At 44.6% G+C, this 17,198-nt stretch overlaps 1 protein-coding gene across 1 annotated transcript in view; it reads left to right on the forward strand.

Moving 5' to 3' along the window:
* The window catches only part of stk39 (serine threonine kinase 39), a 166,001-nt gene that overhangs the window by 101,114 nt on the left and 47,689 nt on the right, over nucleotides 1–17,198 (forward strand). Inside the window, exon 12 of the mRNA XM_084314652.1 lies at nucleotides 1,808–1,866. Coding sequence (XP_084170778.1) covers nucleotides 1,808–1,866 — 59 coding nt within the window. The remainder of the gene's footprint in view (nucleotides 1–1,807; nucleotides 1,867–17,198) is intronic.

A 17,198-nucleotide genomic window follows, 5' to 3' on the forward strand; every position in this document is an offset into this window, starting at 1 on the left:
TCTCTCTCTCTTTCTCTCTCATCCCCCCTCTCCCTCTCCCCCCTGTGTGCTTGTGAGTGCTTGTACGCGCGCGCGTGTGTATGTGAGTGCTTGTACGCCGCGGCGTGTGTATGTGAGTGCTTGTACGCGTGTGTGTATCTGTGTGTGTGTGTGTGTGTGTGTGTGTATGTGTGTGTACGTGCGTGCTGAGTGTCTGAGTCAGTCTGTGGGAGTGACGGCCTCAGAGCGGTCATATCTCCCGGTAAATGGCCGTCTGAGTCTGGCTGACAGCGCCCGCTCAGGGCTCAGGGGTGGTTTCTCATCCGAGAGGCTCGCTGCCGTTCAGACCCTTCTCTCACAGGGCTGTCGTCATTTTGGAAAATGAGCCAAATAGTTTGAGGTGTGAAGAATAGAAACTGGACACAAACATGATGATGATGATGCTGCTGATGATGATGATGATGATGATGATGATGATGATGATGATGATGATGATGATGAGATGATGATGGATGATGATGAAGGTAATAAATCGGGTGCTCATCAAGGACGGGGCGATTAGTACGAGGGTTTTTATTGCCCGTGGATGTGCAACGCGGTCTGACGTGGTCGGGAAACATGTCTCTAGGTCGCGTGAATACTTTCCCTAAGCCGGTTGTACTTTTGCGCGATCTGATTCGCCACTGACGTTTCTGGTCATGTGACATGTGCGCCAATCGTGTGACGGCAAGTTCTGCACCTATTTCCGGGTCTAACAGCCTGCAAACTACTTAGGGCTGGTGTTCTATCGACCTGCTCCTAACCAACTTCGAAAGAGTGCCTAAGCTTAACCGGTGGCAGAACTTGCCGTCACATGATTGGCGCACATGTCACATGACCAGAAACGTCAGTGGCCAATCAGCGCAAAAGTACAACCGGCTTAGGGAAAGTATTCACGCCTCTAGGTCAGTGGTTCCCAAACTTTTTCAATCAGGCCCCACTTGGGTAGTTATGGTTTTATATTTTATTTGAAAATTAACAAAAGCTTGGCAAATTATCCTGTGCCACTGTGAAATAATTAGGCCTGATTAAAATTTAGTGAAGGCCTACAGTAGGATAGGAGATTTATTTCATTCAAATAATAATAATTAGCCTAATCATTTGCCACCTTTTGTGGCAAAACGTATTTAGGCTAGAAACTGCCTAAGCATAAAATGCTTGTTGAGAAGCCATACCATACCATGCTAGACCAGCCAGGCTGAAGGTAGCTAATGGAGACACAAGCCCACCCATACCATACCATGCTAGACCATGGCTATAGCCCAGCTATAGAATGAACATACAGTAGCTAATGGAGACACAAACCCAACCATACCATACCATACCATGCTAGACCAGCCAGGCTGAACATAGCTAATGGAGACAAGGCATAAGTCGACGTGTGGAATGTAATATGAGATAGTTGGTTTGTTGTCGTCCCAGAACACACAGATAATGTAAATGACAAGAGTTCTAAGGACCAACTGTAAATATCTCCCTCTAAATATCTGGTCTTCATCATGAAAAGAGCATATTCAGAATGCATTTCAATTCACATGGTGTAGTTAAGTTACCGGTATGTCAATGTATCCACATTGTTCCTCCCCCCCCCCCCCCCCCCCCTTGTGGTAAATGTAAATTGTCTTCGTACTGTTAATCACCTCTAGTTGGGTCAGTGTTCACACTGGTGACCATAATTCACACGGCGGCCATTTCTTGTTCTGAGCGTGACGCAAGAGCAAAATGGCCACCGTGTGAATGTGGTCAATGCTGTAAACATACATTTTCCCTCCATTTTCCCTCCCTGCAGGTGGAACCGTTTGAGAACTACATCCAAGGAGGAGTCGTGAACATGGTCCTACGGCTAAGGTGAGACTTCCTACTGGTACATCTTTAACCCTTTAGATCAGATTAGATTCAAATGTATTGTCATCATACGGTACAGTACAACAACCCCCCCCCCTGTGAAATATGGCCGGGCTAAAAATCTAAACGCCTGGGCTGCTCGTTACGTATGGCTAATGGAGGAGTAGGAGGGAGAAGGGTGGGGGGGGGGGGGCATTGCCCAGTTTAAAACAACCGACGCAGAGGTCACGGAGATCACTGAAGCCATCTGACCCCACTTCATTATCACACTTCTGCAACGGTTTTTAAATGGAAAGAAATCGTTCTGAAATTTCATAATACTATCTATTACACACACACACATAGCTCATATTAACTTTGAAAAAAGTTGATAATTTATGGTAGGAGTTATATTGTTTCCATAGCAACCCATGTGGTCAGGTCAATGCCTCTGACCCATCTGTTTCCTTGCACAACGAAAAAGAAGTTTGGCGTCCAACCATAGTGCAAATGTGACAGGAAAGTGCAACAGTAATATACAAAGTACAGGGGATTAAACTGAGTATAAAATATATAAAGTAGTACTACTGAGTAATAGTGCTAATCAGATGTATGTACAAAGTTGTAGTATTAATATGTACAGTGATACAGGTATAAAGACACTATGGTAGTAAGTCATAATGACCAGCAGTGTAACTAGTACGAGTAGGTAAGGGATATGTACCGATATAGTTATAGTATAGGACATAACAGGTGCTCATCTCTCTCGACTTCATTAACCCTAAACCCGTCTGTGGGTCCGATAACAACAGTGGCTCAGCCTTGGCTCACATCTACAGAAAAGAGTAATTATTTTATCCACTTTTTCTCCTATTTTTCTTGTATTTTCCTCCCATCCCAACTTAGTCGTTATGCCAATTCCCCCCTCCCTTTCCTGGTCGTTGCGCGCATTTGCCCCCTACTTGCCGGTCTAGGGAGCTCTGAAGTCTTATCACATGCTTCCTCCGATACATAGGAGACAGCCAGCAGCCTCTTTTCACCTGGCAGCGAGGACTCTCATTGGGTGAGTGTAACGCGTGGGAGGGCACACTACCTCACCCAGATCCCTTCCTCGCTGTGCAGGCGCCCTGACCGACCTGTATGAGTCGCTGTTTACAATGACCAGATTACCACCCGCCATGAATATGTCGTTCGTCACACTATAGCTCATGTGAAGCATTCAAATTTTGAATTTCAAACCTTTATTTAAACTCGAAAAGGCAACTTATGTTTCCCTCGTTTACTGTCACGTCGAAATAAGCACAAAAAAAGAAGCATATAAAAACACACGGCACATAAAATCATAACATAGAGACAACAAGACGAGGCAAAGAGCGAGGATAACAAATCAATTAAACAACTTGATTGACAAAGGTTGGAGATCAAGGTTTTAAACTCTGCAACAGAGGGGAGAATCTCAGCTTTAGGGACTGTTGGAGTTCATTCCATGAGCTAGAGGGGCATCATAGAGAAATGCAGATTTACCCTGTTCAGAGCAAACTCAGGGGACCTTAAGGATAGAGAGAGGAGGTAGGGAGAGGGAGGGAGAGAGAGAGAGAGAGAGAGAGAGAGAGAGAGAGAGAGAGAGAGAGAGAGAGAGAGAGAGAGAGAGAGAGAGAGAGAGAGAGAGAGAGAGAAGGAAAAGATGGTGGAGACAGAAGAATGAGAAAGAGAGTGGGACGGAGCGAGAAAGAGCGAGAAAGAAATAAAGAGAGAGACAGCAGATGGTTTTAACGATGCAACCAGGAGCTTCACACAGACAGACAACAGTGGTGTTACGTCGGTCTACTCCCTGGTGAGCTGGATGCAGCAGAGCTGGAGAGCAGAGGCTCTGGGTGGATGAGAGAGTGAGATAACAGTGTCTGTAGGGTCCTCTCCAGCCCCCCTCCCTGCTGCTCACTGACACCAGCCAACTAGAGGCACGAGGCTGCTCTCTCAGTATGGGCTTCTTTCTTGCTCCCTTATTATTTTTCTTTCTTTCTTTCTTTCTTTCTTTCTTTCGTTCTTTCTTTCTTTCTTTCTTTCTTTCTTTCTTTCTTTCTTTCTTTCTTTCTTTCTTTCTTTCTTTCTTTCTTTCTTTCTTTCTTTCTTTCTTTCTTTCTTTCTTTTTTTCTTTTCTATATTTCTTCCTTTGTCCTTCTTTCTTTCTTTCTTTCTTTCTTTCTTTCTTTCTTTCTTTCTTCTTTCTTTCTTCTTTCTTCTTCTTTCTTTCTTTCTTTTCTTTCTTTCTTTCTTTCTTTCTTTCTTTCTTTCTTTCTTTCTTTCGTTCTTTCTCACCCTGTGCCGCCCCCCCCCCCCACTGTGCCGTGGCTTGAGAAAAGTAATTAATTACGCCAACCATTTCTCTGAGGTTGGATAGTGAGTTCCACGCTACAGTGACCAGGCAAGGCTTCACTAACGTCTGTTGTCTGAAAGCAGACTCTATGACAGTGAGCTGCAGGATGAAAGCAGACTCTATGACAGTGAGCTGCAGGATGAAAGCAGACTCTATGACAGTGAGCTGCAGGATGAAAGCAGACTCTATGACAGTGAGCTGCAGGATGAAAGCAGACTCTATGACAGTGAGCTGTGTGTCTGAAAGCAGACTATATGACAGTGGGCTGCAGGAATGAAAGCAGACTCTATGACCGTGAGCTGCAGGATGAAAGCAGACTCTATGACCGTGAGCTGCAGGATGAAAGCAGACTCTATGACAGTGAGCTGCAGGATGAAAGCAGACTCTATGACAGTGAGCTGCAGGATGAAAGCAGACTCTATGACAGTGAGCTGCAGGATGAAAGCAGACTCTATGACCGTGAGCTGCAGGATGAAAGCAGACTCTATGACAGTGAGCTGCAGGATGAAAGCAGACTCTATGACAGTGAGCTGCAGATGAAAGCAGACTCTATGACAGTGGGCTGCAGGATGAAAGCAGACTCTATGACAGTGAGCTGTTGTCTGAAAGCAGACTCTATGACAGTGAGCTGCAGGATGAAAGCAGACTCTATGACAGTGAGCTGCAGGATGAAAGCAGACTCTATGACAGTGAGCTGTTGTCTGAAAGCAGACTCTATGACAGTGAGCTGCAGGATGAAAGCAGACTCTATGACAGTGAGCTGCAGGATGAAAGCAGACTCTATGACAGTGAGCTGCAGGATGAAAGCAGACTCTATGACAGTGAGCTGCAGGATGAAAGCAGACTCTATGACAGTGGGCTGCAGGATGAAAGCAGACTCTATGACAGTGAGCTGTTGTCTGAAAGCAGACTCTATGACAGTGAGCTGCAGGATGAAAGCAGACTCTATGACAGTGAGCTGCAGGATGAAAGCAGACTCTATGACAGTGGGCTGCAGGATGAAAGCAGACTCTATGACAGTGGGCTGCAGGATGAAAGCAGACTATGACGCAGACTCTATGACAGTGAGCTGCAGATGAAAGCAGACTATGACAGTGAGCTGCAGGATGAAAGCAGACTCTATGACAGTGAGCTGTTGTCTGAAAGCAGACTCTATGACAGTGAGCTGCAGGATGAAGCAGACTCTATGACAGTGAGCTGTTGTCTGAAAGCAGACTCTATGACAGTGAGCTGCAGGATGAAAGCAGACTCTATGACAGTGAGCTGCAGGATGAAAGCAGATCTATGACAGTGAGCTGCAGGATGAAAGCAGACTCTATGACAGTGAGCTGCAGGATGAAAGCAGACTCTATGACAGTGAGCTGCAGGATGAAAGCAGACTCTATGACAGTGAGCTGCAGGATGAAAGCAGACTATATGACAGTGGGCTGCAGGATGAAAGCAGACTCTATGACAGTGAGCTGCAGGATGAAAGCAGACTCTATGACAGTGAGCTGCAGGATGAAAGCAGACTCTATGACAGTGAGCTGCAGGATGAAAGCAGACTCTATGACAGTGAGCTGCAGGATGAAAGCAGACTCTATGACAGTGAGCTGCAGGATGAAAGCAGACTCTATGACAGTGAGCTGCAGGATGAAAGCAGACTCTATGACAGTGAGCTGCAGGATGAAATTAGACTCTATGACAGTGGGCTGCAGGATGAAAGCAGACTCTATGACAGTGGGCTGCAGGATGAAAGCAGACTCTATGACAGTGAGCTGCAGGATGAAAGCAGACTCTATGACAGTGGGCTGCAGGATGAAAGCAGACTCTATGACAGTGAGCTGCAGGATGAAAGCAGACTCTATGACAGTGAGCTGCAGGATGAAAGCAGACTCTATGACAGTGAGCTGCAGGATGAATGCAGACTCTATGACAGTGAGCTGTTGTCTGAAAGCAGACTCTATGACAGTGAGCTGCAGGATGAAAGCAGACTCTATGACAGTGAGCTGCAGGATGAAAGCAGACTCTATGACAGTGAGCTGCAGGATGAATGCAGACTCTATGACAGTGAGCTGTTGTCTGAAAGCAGACTCTATGACAGTGAGCTGCAGGATGAAAGCAGACTCTATGACAGTGGGCTGCAGGATGAAAGCAGACTCTATGACAGTGAGCTGCAGGATGAAAGCAGACTCTATGACAGTGGGCTGCAGGATGAAAGCAGACTCTATGACAGTGAGCTGTTGTCTGAAAGCAGACTCTATGACAGTGAGCTGTTGTCTGAAAGCAGACTCTATGACAGTGAGCTGTTGTCTGAAAGCAGACTCTATGACAGTGAGCTGCAGGATGAAAGCAGACTCTATGACAGTGAGCTGTTGTCTGAAAGCAGACTCTATGACAGTGAGCTGCAGGATGAAAGCAGACTCTATGACAGTGAGCTGTTGTCTGAAAGCAGACTCTATGACAGTGAGCTGCAGGATGAAGCCGCACCGTAGGGCTGAGCCCAAACGTTTGAACGTTCGGACCTTCGTTCGTTACGTTGGCGTTCGAATTCTAAATCAACATTACAAAAAAATTATAATAATATTGGATTATTTATGTTGACGAAACTGATGAGTGACGGCACGGGCACATACAACGCGCACAAATTTCACGCATGGGATCCTAGCGGGATCGCGCGCCTGGTCAGACACACAGAGGACGACTTCTCAGCGCGCTGCAGCGCGGAGCCCTGATAGAACCAGCACGATCTCTCTCTCTCTCTCTCTCTCTCTCTCTCTCTCTCTCTCTCTCTCTCTCTCTCTCTCTCTCTAGAGCAGGGGGTGGGCAATTATTTTTCCCGGGGGCCGAATGAGCAACTGAAAATATGTTGGGGGGCCGGGCCGAAATTCCAAACTCAATTATGCATAATATACATTTTATTTCTATATAAAAAGCAGTAAATGGCATGTTTTGACCCCTGGTAAGAGTGTATGTTATTATTTGGCAATTAAAAGGTGAGGTTAGCTTTCAAAAATATCATTTATTCAAATAGAATTTATTTCCAAAATGATAAACAAAATGTGAAACATTAATAACAAAGGGCATTTTGAGTTTCATATACTATTGAAACAAGGATTTTCTAAAGACATCACATCATCTTATAGCAAAAATAAACAAGACATGTCACTGAACTGTGTAAAGAAAAGTGTCCCAGTTTTGTAGCCTTTTTTACTTTACATGCCTATATTAAACATTTAAGAAAAAAAAATATCAAGTGTCCCATTTCACTTGTTATATTTCCACATTTGAGTGTTTTTCAGTTCTTTTTTGTTTCATTCAGTGTGAGAAATCCAGTCTCTGTTGAGCTTTAACAAGTCCATCAAAGTCAGGTTGCATGTCTGAGGTGGAGATGCGAAGCACAGCTGCCAGATGTTCATCAGTGAGAGAGGATCTGTACCTGGACTTGGTAAACGAGAATGAGAATGTCTGTTCACATATGTAGGTGGATCCAAAGAGAACCAACATCTTCTGAGCATGTCTCCTAAGCGTATATTGTGCGTGTGAACGTTGACATGAAAAGAAAAAAGTAAAAAAAAAAAAAAAAAAAATATTAAAAAAAGATTTTTTTTTTTATTTATTTTTATTTTTTTTTATTATCATGTAATCTTTCGCGGGCCGGTCAGAAGCAGGCCGTACAATGCCCAGGTCTGCTCTAGAGAGAAAACGAGAAAGAAAGAAAGAGAGGGGGAGAAAGAGACTGGAGAGAGAGAAAGAGAGAAAGAAAGAAAGAAAGAAAGAAAGAAAGAAAGAAAGAAAGAAAGAAAGAAAGAAAGAAAGAAAGAAAGAAAGAAAGAAAGAAAGAAAGAAAGAAAGAAAGAAAGAAAGAAAGAAAGAAAGAAAGGGAGAATAAAGAGAGAGAAAAAGAGAGAGCTGTACTGTATTGTACCCATTCTGCAATCTGTTAATAAAATGTTCAATCAATCAATCGCGTGGCGCACGCCTCCCGCGCCGCCTCGAATCCGATTGAAGCGGAAAAGATAGCTTGCCGCTCGGGAGCCGCCCGCGAGGCGCACTCCCGCTTGCGGCCAGTGTGCACAGTAGCGTCCGTTAACATGGGAGTGGAAGTGAAGCGGCAGCCGCCCGTCCGTCCGTCCGTGTTCATTCGTGTGCTGTGTGGTAGGGCCGTTATATTCATTAACACTTTGAGTGCCAGCAGGGGGCGCCAGAAATAGCGCTTGAGTGCCAGCGCTGTAGTCAATGGGAGGGCGAGCACATTTGCGAATACATTAACTATATCATGTGTCTAATACGCCCGTCGCTTATCAATGACTTGTTTGCAGTCAACATTGTCGAAACGGATTGTTTTTTAATCCGTACATTTCCATTTTATACCATTTTGAAAAACGCTCGTTTTTTGAAACTTCCAAAAAAAATTCAAAAGATTCTGCAGGAATCGCGCTTTAGTGGAATACACAAAACACGTTGTAATTTTTCGGCCTATTTATCAATCGTTTTCAAATAAACGCTAGATTATCGATAGTACTTATGCACGCTAGAGAAGCGGGCTGAAAAATTGATTATCTTATTTCCTGATCAGCACACACACACTCACAGCCACACACACACATATGGGACACGCTGAGATATAGGTGAAAAAACTCTGATTATCCCAAGACTGTAAAATAGATTCCTTACCTCAGATCAGATTATTCCAAATATCGATCGCGTTTATTACGTGAGGCTAGATTGATGAAAAATGTATGGAAATCGATAATAAAAAAAATAACAATTAAATAACGAGATTTCTCGTTCTTGGCACTCAACGCATGGCATGAACTAACGAGATTTCTCGTGGCTGGCACTCAAAGTGTTAAAGAAAGTTTATTTAATTAAAAAAAGACTAATCAGATTAATCACTTTATTGAAATTGAGGATTTAGTTTGAGGATATTTACAAAAATTATTTAGATTTTCTTTTTTTCTTTCTTCTTTAATTTTTATTTAAAACGAAGGTTCGAACGTCCCTGACGAAGTTTGAAGCCCAAAAACAGGCTTCGGGGAAACAGCTCTGGCGTCTGGTCTGGAACGTGACCACTTCAGCTGTGCTGTATTCCCCTCTCCGTGTGGATTAACCACAGAGAAAAGCCCCAGTCAGCACTGACGAGACGAGCTCTTGTGATCCCAGTTGCAACACTGAAGATCCGAGACAGACCGGCGCCTCCAGTAATAAGGCTTCTGAATTTCAAGGTTCCCCTTTTTGACGGAAGGAGCGCTTCAAGAGCTCCAACTCTTAATGGTTTTAGCGGAGGCCTGCCAACCTCCCACAGAGTCACTCTGATGGGCTCGTCGACGCGATCCGTCTCGACACACTCTCCCCGTAGAGCGGCTGTGATGTTGGATGTATTAACGCCGGGGAGATGGAGACGAGCCCAGCCTGGTCCACGAGACTTGATGGAGCATCACAGCAGGGTTCGCACACGGTCCTGAAGTGCATAAAGTGCTTGATTGTTTACCAAAAGTCAAGGCCTGGAATTCCTTGAAAACAGCAAAAAAAATTTAAACAAGGTGCTTAAAAAGTCATTGAAATTCAAATCAACCATTCGCATTGAATGTTTTGTTCATCCATGATCAAATTTGTTCAATTTTTTTTGGTTCTGGTTTTAATCAAATCTGACAAATCGCTGTCTTGCGCACTCCAACTGCTTTTCTGCATTTCTCCGTGTGTGATGCTCTAACTACCTCCTTATACTACATCATTATTGGTAAGCTACCACCTTAGGGCTTGCGTCCATCTACCGCATTTTTCCAGCTGAAAAAACGCTGGCAGAGCGCTGGGTAGTGCTGGGATGAAGTGCTCTGTCATGAGCCCCACGCTAAATATGATTGGCTGTGATTGGTTGTCTGAAAAGGCGCTCAGCTCATCACTCTGAAAAGTTCAGAAGTTTTCAACTTTAAAAGCAGGGTGCATACGCTCCCTCCTCATTGGGAACAATTGAAAAAAGACGCTTACGCCCCGGAAAAATGCGGTAAATGGACGCAAGTCCTTATACTACATCATTATTGGTAAGCTACCTCCTTATACTACATCATTATTGGTAAGCTACCTCCTTATACTACAGCTGCTAAGCAGGCCAAGAAGATGCTTAAAAAAAAACAGCATTTAAAAGTTAATTGTATCCTTCGAGTGACATCCTTGAGAATGAAAAATAGTGCTTGTAAAAGTACTTAAAAGTCCTTGAATTTCCTTTTGCAATGTCTGTGGGAACCCTGATTAGATCCACCAGCGAGATACTTTTCTGCAGACGGATTTACATTAGTCACATTTATAACAGCTTCTGAAGTTACCGAAAGCTGGCTTGATGGGGCCAGGCACACTGTGATACAAGCATAGTATAAACCCCCGTTTGGACTAAATCTTCCACGCGCTAAAACGGGAGAGTATGAAAGCCGGCGGTATTTACTACACATGGGCTTATCTGAGGCTGCCTAGGATCACAGTATCACACCCTTCGAGACCCACCCGCAGACAGAGGAGAGATCCCAGAACCAGACACAACAGCACGATAACAGCGCTTCTTCTTGTGGAGAGTGTGCAGTCTTTTTCTACTCCTGTGAACGTGGACCTATTTATGTGTTTTATTTGTCAGGGACGACGCAAAAGAAAACATTGTAGCAGGTTACAGTACGAGATACAGATGCATGTAGGATTTCTAGCCAAGGCTGATTTGCAACCGCTGTCCCTGGTGAGGCTTTTCTACTTAAAGTGGGCATTACATATCACCAGTACATTAGTTAAAGCACATAATTAATAGTGACATTCTTTACATGATCATACAATAATTACCATAATTACATCACATTACAGTAATTTTACATATGTGTTGGGTATGTGTGCATGTGTGCATGTTCCCTGATTCATGGCAATATATGTGTATGTGCATATTTATTATTATTGACCTTTATTTCACCAGGAAGATCAATTGAGAACAGCTTCTCATTTACAATGAAGAAGTGTAAAAAACAAAACAAACAAAAAAACAGTATGCATGGATCCAAGACACACATCAATCGGGTAGAGACAATGCAGTTAAAAAAAAGCCTAAATAACTACTAGCGATATAGAGAGAGAGAAAATAAGGGGAATAGACAGCTACTGTAGGGACTGTTGCAGTTTCTGCTTAAACATAATAATAATAATAAAACCTATTTGTATAGCACCTTTCATACAAGAATTGCAGCTGCATATAACCTCAGAAAAGCCAGTGGGAAACCCCCCTCTCTCTGCATTACGAATAAAACATCATATCCAGTTTCTCTGCACCGCTGATGAAACGGTCTTTCCGACGGTGAAATATTGCGGTGATTAATAATAAGGATATTTCTATATTTGCGATTAGCTGACAGCACGGGGTGGAACACGGCGTATGTTCATATATACAGCATTATTGTACATGCCATCATACAGAGTTATATGGGGTTATATGCAAGTGTATAAGTAGATAAATAGAACGATTATATGCAGGTATATTCAGACAGATATGGATATATAAATGCGGTAAATATAAATAAATGTATATATACAGTATATTACCTCAGACCTAACCTCAGAGAGCCAGTGGGAAACGCCCCCCCCCCCCCCCTTACTTCACCGGAGCATATATTAGCATTTTAGATATTAGTTATTAGATTATATATATATATATATAATAACTAATAACAAAATAAAATAGAATAAAAATAGGCAGTGTAAAACAATATAACAATATAATTAACTCTGGGCATATGGGCAAGTAGGCCGTTTAAAAAGGTCAAGGTGCAAGATGAGGGTATGCATGCCCTCTCAGTTATATTTGCCCTACAATAAATATAGTAACTATATTTATTGTAGGGCAAATATAACTGAGAGGGCATGCATACCCTCATCTTGCACCTTGACCTTTTTAAACGGCCTACTTGCCCATATGCCCAGAGTTAATTATATTGTTATATTGTTTACACTGCCTATTTTTATTCTATTTTTATTTGGACTTCTCTACTGTACTATAATTACATGACCTGTATCATGTCTTCTACTACCTCCCCCCCCCCCCCCCATGCTGCTATGATGCCTGAATTTCCCCCAAGGGGATCAATAAAGGAATATCTTATCTTATATTATCTTATCTTAAACCCCCCCCCTCTCTCTGGATTACAAAATAAAACATCACATCCAGTTTCTCGGCGCCGCTGATGAAGCGGTCTCTTTTTCCGACGGGGGAAATATTGCGGTGATTATTAATAAGGATATTGCTATATTTGAGATGGGCTGACGGCACCGGGCGGAGCACACCGTATGGTCACGCCGGCGACCTTTCCGTCTGAGGGCACAGGGGCATATTTTTAGGAGTTAGTGGCGTATAGGTTTAAGTATAGATTTTGGGGGGGTGGGGGGGGGTGGGTAGGGGGGCAGAGTTTCAAGAATAGATAGTGTGAGTGCGGAGGGGAGGAGGGGGGGTGGCTGATTTTTAACCCTTTCACTGCCACACTACCAAACGGTTAACCCTTTCACTGTGACAATACAGAAGGTTAACCGTCTGTAGTGTGATAGAAAAGTGTTAACCTTCTGTAGTGCGGTAGTGAAAGGGTTAAAAAGTAGGGATGTCCGATATTATCGGCCGATATTGGCATTAAAATGTGATATCGGAAATTATCGGTATCGGTTAAAAATATATATATATATAATAATATTTTTTTAAATTTTTATTTATTTAACCTTTATTTACCCAGGCAAGCAAGTAAGAACACATTCTGATTTTTCTTATTGTCAAAAGTATGCATAATGTTGTGTTAATTCCACGACAAGAGATATGTAATGTTAATTACCTGAAAGTATTCCGTTTTTGGGGGGGGTGGCCCTGCATATATCGGTATCGGTTGATATCGGTATCGGAAATGAAGAGTTGGACAATATCGGTATATCGGTATCGGTAAACAAGCCAATATCGAGCATCCCTAATAAAAAGCGACGACAAGGACAAGCCCATTATGCGTGAGCCAGGGACATTTTTAGACGGGGGGGGGGGGGGGTTATTGTGTAGGATATTATTGTGTAGACTTGGTTTAATTGTTTAGACTGGTCTGGGATTTGAACTTAAAAAAATAAAAAGAGAATTGGAATCAGTCCTGTAGCCGCCATCACAGAGCAAACATAGTTTGATTTGAACAAATACAGAGTGGAATATACATTTACATTTACATTTAGTCATTTAGCTGACGCTTTTATCCAAAGCGACTTACAAGTTCTGTACGACAAGCCATCAGGAAGGGCACAACTCTATCAGCTGAGCAACAATGTTCATCAAAGTGTTGAGTGCTACAGTGTAGGTTAGTTTATTAGGACAAGTGCATGACAGTACGGTTAGTTAGGGTTAGATTTTATTTTTTATAGTTTTTATTTTTATTTTTTATTCAGATAATGGTTGAAGAAGTGCGTCTTTAGTCGACGGCGAAAGATTGGACGTGATTCGGCTGTCCTAACTGGGGTGGGTAGTTCATTCCACCATTGTGGGGCAAGGACTGAGAATAGGCGACTTCTCTTTGATGACCCTCCCGGACCTTGGATAGGAGTAGGTCTGAGGCGGCCAGAAGATGCAGAGCGTAGGGGTCTTGAGGGTGTGTAGTTAGAGACCATTGACCGGAGGTAGGCGGGAGCGGTTCCCTTTGCCGCACGGTATGCTAGGTCGAGGGCCTTGAAGCGGATTTGTGCAGCAATGGGGAGCCAGTGCAGGTCCCTAAGAAGTGGGGTGACATGGGCCGACTTTGGTAGGTTTGAGATGAGGCGGGCCACTGCGTTCTGAATGAGTTGAAGAGGCTTAGTGGCAGTGGCCGGGAGGCCAGCGAGCAGTGCATTGCAGTAGTCGAGGCGGGAGATGACTGTTGATTGGACGAGGAGTTGGGTGGCTTCTTTTGTCAGGAAGGGGCGGATCCTTCTGACGTTGCTCAGGAGGAATCGGCAGGTTCTGGTCGTCGCTGCGATGTGAGCAGAGAAGTTCAACTGGTCGTCGAGGACAACACCAAGGTTCTTGGCGGTCGGGGACGCAGTCACAGCTGCATTCTCGACTGTGATTGAAAGGTCGGTTAGGGGGGAGGATTTGGCCGGCAGGTGGAGCAATTCTGTTTTGCTTAGGTTCAGTTTAAGGTGGTTGGACGTCATCCAGGCGGAGATGTCGGACAGACAGGCCGAGATCCGCTCAGAGACGTGGATATCTGAGGGAGGGAAGAAGAGGAAGAGTTGAGTATCGTCGGCATAACAATGGTAGGAGAAGCCATGAGACGTGATAATGTTACCCAGTGATTTAGTGTAGAGGGAGAAGAGAAGGGGTCCTAAAACTGAGCCCTGGGGGACACCCGTCCGCAGGGGGCGGGTGGCCGACAGGGTCCCTCTCCATGACACTTGGTAGGAGCGGTCATTGAGGTATGATGACAGCCATGTCAGCGCAGAGCCAGCCACTCCCATTCCTGCGAGGGCCGCAAGGAGGATCTGGTGGTTGACTGTGTCGAAGGCTGCAGATAGATCTAGGAGAATCAGGACAGAGGAGAGGCCTTTCGCTTTTGCTAAGTGAAGTGCCTCTGTGACCGCAATGAGGGCTGTCTCTGTGGAGTGACCAGTCCTGAAGCCTGACTGATTAGGGTCTAGGAGGTCATTCTGTAAGAGATAAGCAGTAAGTTGGTTGGATACAGCACGTTCAAGTGTTTTAGAAAGGAAGGAGAGAAGAGAGACAGGACGGTAGTTGCCTATGATGGTAGGGTTCAGGTTTTTTTTTTTTATGAGCGGCGTGACTCTGGCTTGTTTTAGGGAGGTGGGGACCACCCCCGAGTTGAGTGAGGAGTTGATGGTTGCAGTTAGGAATGGGAGGATGTCTGGTGCTATGGTCTGGAGGAGTGGGGAGGGTAGCTGGTCCAGCTGGCAAGTAGTCGGACGGTTCGACGTTACCAGTGTCAGGGTCTCTGCTTCTGTAATGGGAGAGAAAGATGACAGAGTGAAGGATGAGGTTCTCGATTCAGCATTTGGAATGGGTGGGGGTTGGGAGAAGGAGCTGCGGATGTTCTCCACTTTTTCCTCAAAGAAGATCGCAAAGTCTTCGGCAGAGAAAGATGAGGGAGGGGGGGGGTGGGGGGGGAGTGAGGAGGGAGGACATGGTAGCATGCAGTTTGCGAAGATTCTTGGCAGAGGCCTCGATCCTATGGTGGAAGAAAGAAGCTTTCAAGTTCAAGTTCTTTAATAGTTGTCATACAGAAGTACAGAATACTTTCATACAAAATGCTTCTTACTGTTACGCTCCAGAGACTGTGCTAGACAAGATAGTATCAAATAACATAATATAGCATGTAATTTAGAAGAAGAAAAATGAGGTCACAGTGTTCGGTATAGACATATGTACAATGTTCTGAGTTACCATATAATATACAATATTATGCAGTGTACTAATGTACAGTACTATCTAGTGCAAAGCAGAAATGGGATGAGGTACAATTTTAGGTACAATTTACAGTAAGGTGTACGAGTTGTAGTGCAATCCTTCATCAATAAATATAAAGTGTGGGGAGTGGGTGCTACAGTGTGTTTGTTTAAAGTGGGTGTGTGCTATAAAGTGTGTGGAGTGGGTGCTACAGTGTGTTTGTTTAAAGTGAGTGTGTGCGTGTGGATGTGTGTGCTATGTGCGTTTGGTGGTTGTTGTTGTGTAGTGTTCATTCATTGTTCGTTTAGCAGCCTGATGGCCTGGGGATAGAAGCTTCTTCTGAGTCTTTCTGTGCTCGCCTTGAGACTCCGGTATCGCTTGCCTGACCGCAGCAGTTCAAAGAGGCAGTTGTTCGGGTGACTGGAGTCTTTAATGATTCTCTTAGCCTTGCCCGTGCAACGCTTGTTGTAAATGTTCTGGAGGGTCAAGTCAAGTCAAGAGTTTTAATTGTCACGGCATACAGGTATACAATGAAATGCGGGTGGTCTTGCCCGCAACGATGTGCAATACAGTGGTACATATAATAGAATCAAAAGAAGAAACAACATTGTGCAGTAACAGATAGCAGGTAACATGGAGTGACATCTCGGTATCTGTACATAGTTATTTACAGCGCATGTGTGACATGCTAGTTAGCTTTGGTAGTGCAATACACTGTTCCTGTTATTCTAATTTAAAGTGACCTTTCCTTTGGCCATAAGTGTGCGTGTGTGCGACATGAGTGTGTGCCCGCTCATGTTAAAGTGTTAAGTGGCTGCTCGTGTGTGAGCGTGCACAGTGTGCGTGTCGTGTGTGTGTTCATGTGTGCTTGTGTGTGGACAGTTCAATGTTCTGAGCACTCAATGTACATTGTTCATGGCTCTGATGGCCTGGGGGAAGAAGCTGAGCCTAAACCGCTCTGTCCTAGTAGCTGAGATTTGCAGGCGTCTGCCTGACCTCAGCAGCTGAAACAGGCTGTTATTGGGGTGGTGAGGGTCTTTCATTATCCTGCAGGCTCTGGATTTGCACCTCTTGTTGTATAGAACCTGCAGGGGGGGTAGTGCAATACCCGTGGTACGCTCGGCTGAGCGCACCACTTTCTGTAGGGCCTTCTTGTCCTGTGCCGTGCTGTTTCCATACCAGGCAGTGATGTTTCCGGTCAGGATGCTCTCTACAGCTCCTGAGTAGAAGGACTGGAGTATCTTCCCCGATACTCTGAACTTCCTTAACTGTCTCAGGTGGTAGAGACGCTGTTTCGCCTTCTTTACTACTGTGCCTATGTGTGTTGACCATGTCAGGTCCTCTGAGATGTGGACCCCCAGGTACTTGAAGCTGCTCACCCTGTCCACGGTAGCCCCGTTTATCATCAGTGGTGTGTGTGTCTCCTGCTGTCCTCTCCTATAATCCACGATCAGTTCCTTGGTTTTGCCAATGTTCAGGAGCAGGCTGTTGTCCTGGCACCAGCGTTCCAGTACCTCCACCTCCTCCCGGTAGGCCTTCTCGTGGAGCCCCCCTCCAATTGTGCGTTCGGCTGAACGTGTCACT

Source organism: Notolepis coatsorum (assembly GCF_963971535.1).
Source record: "Notolepis coatsorum genome assembly, chromosome: 5".
Lineage (NCBI taxonomy): Eukaryota > Metazoa > Chordata > Actinopteri > Aulopiformes > Paralepididae > Notolepis > Notolepis coatsorum.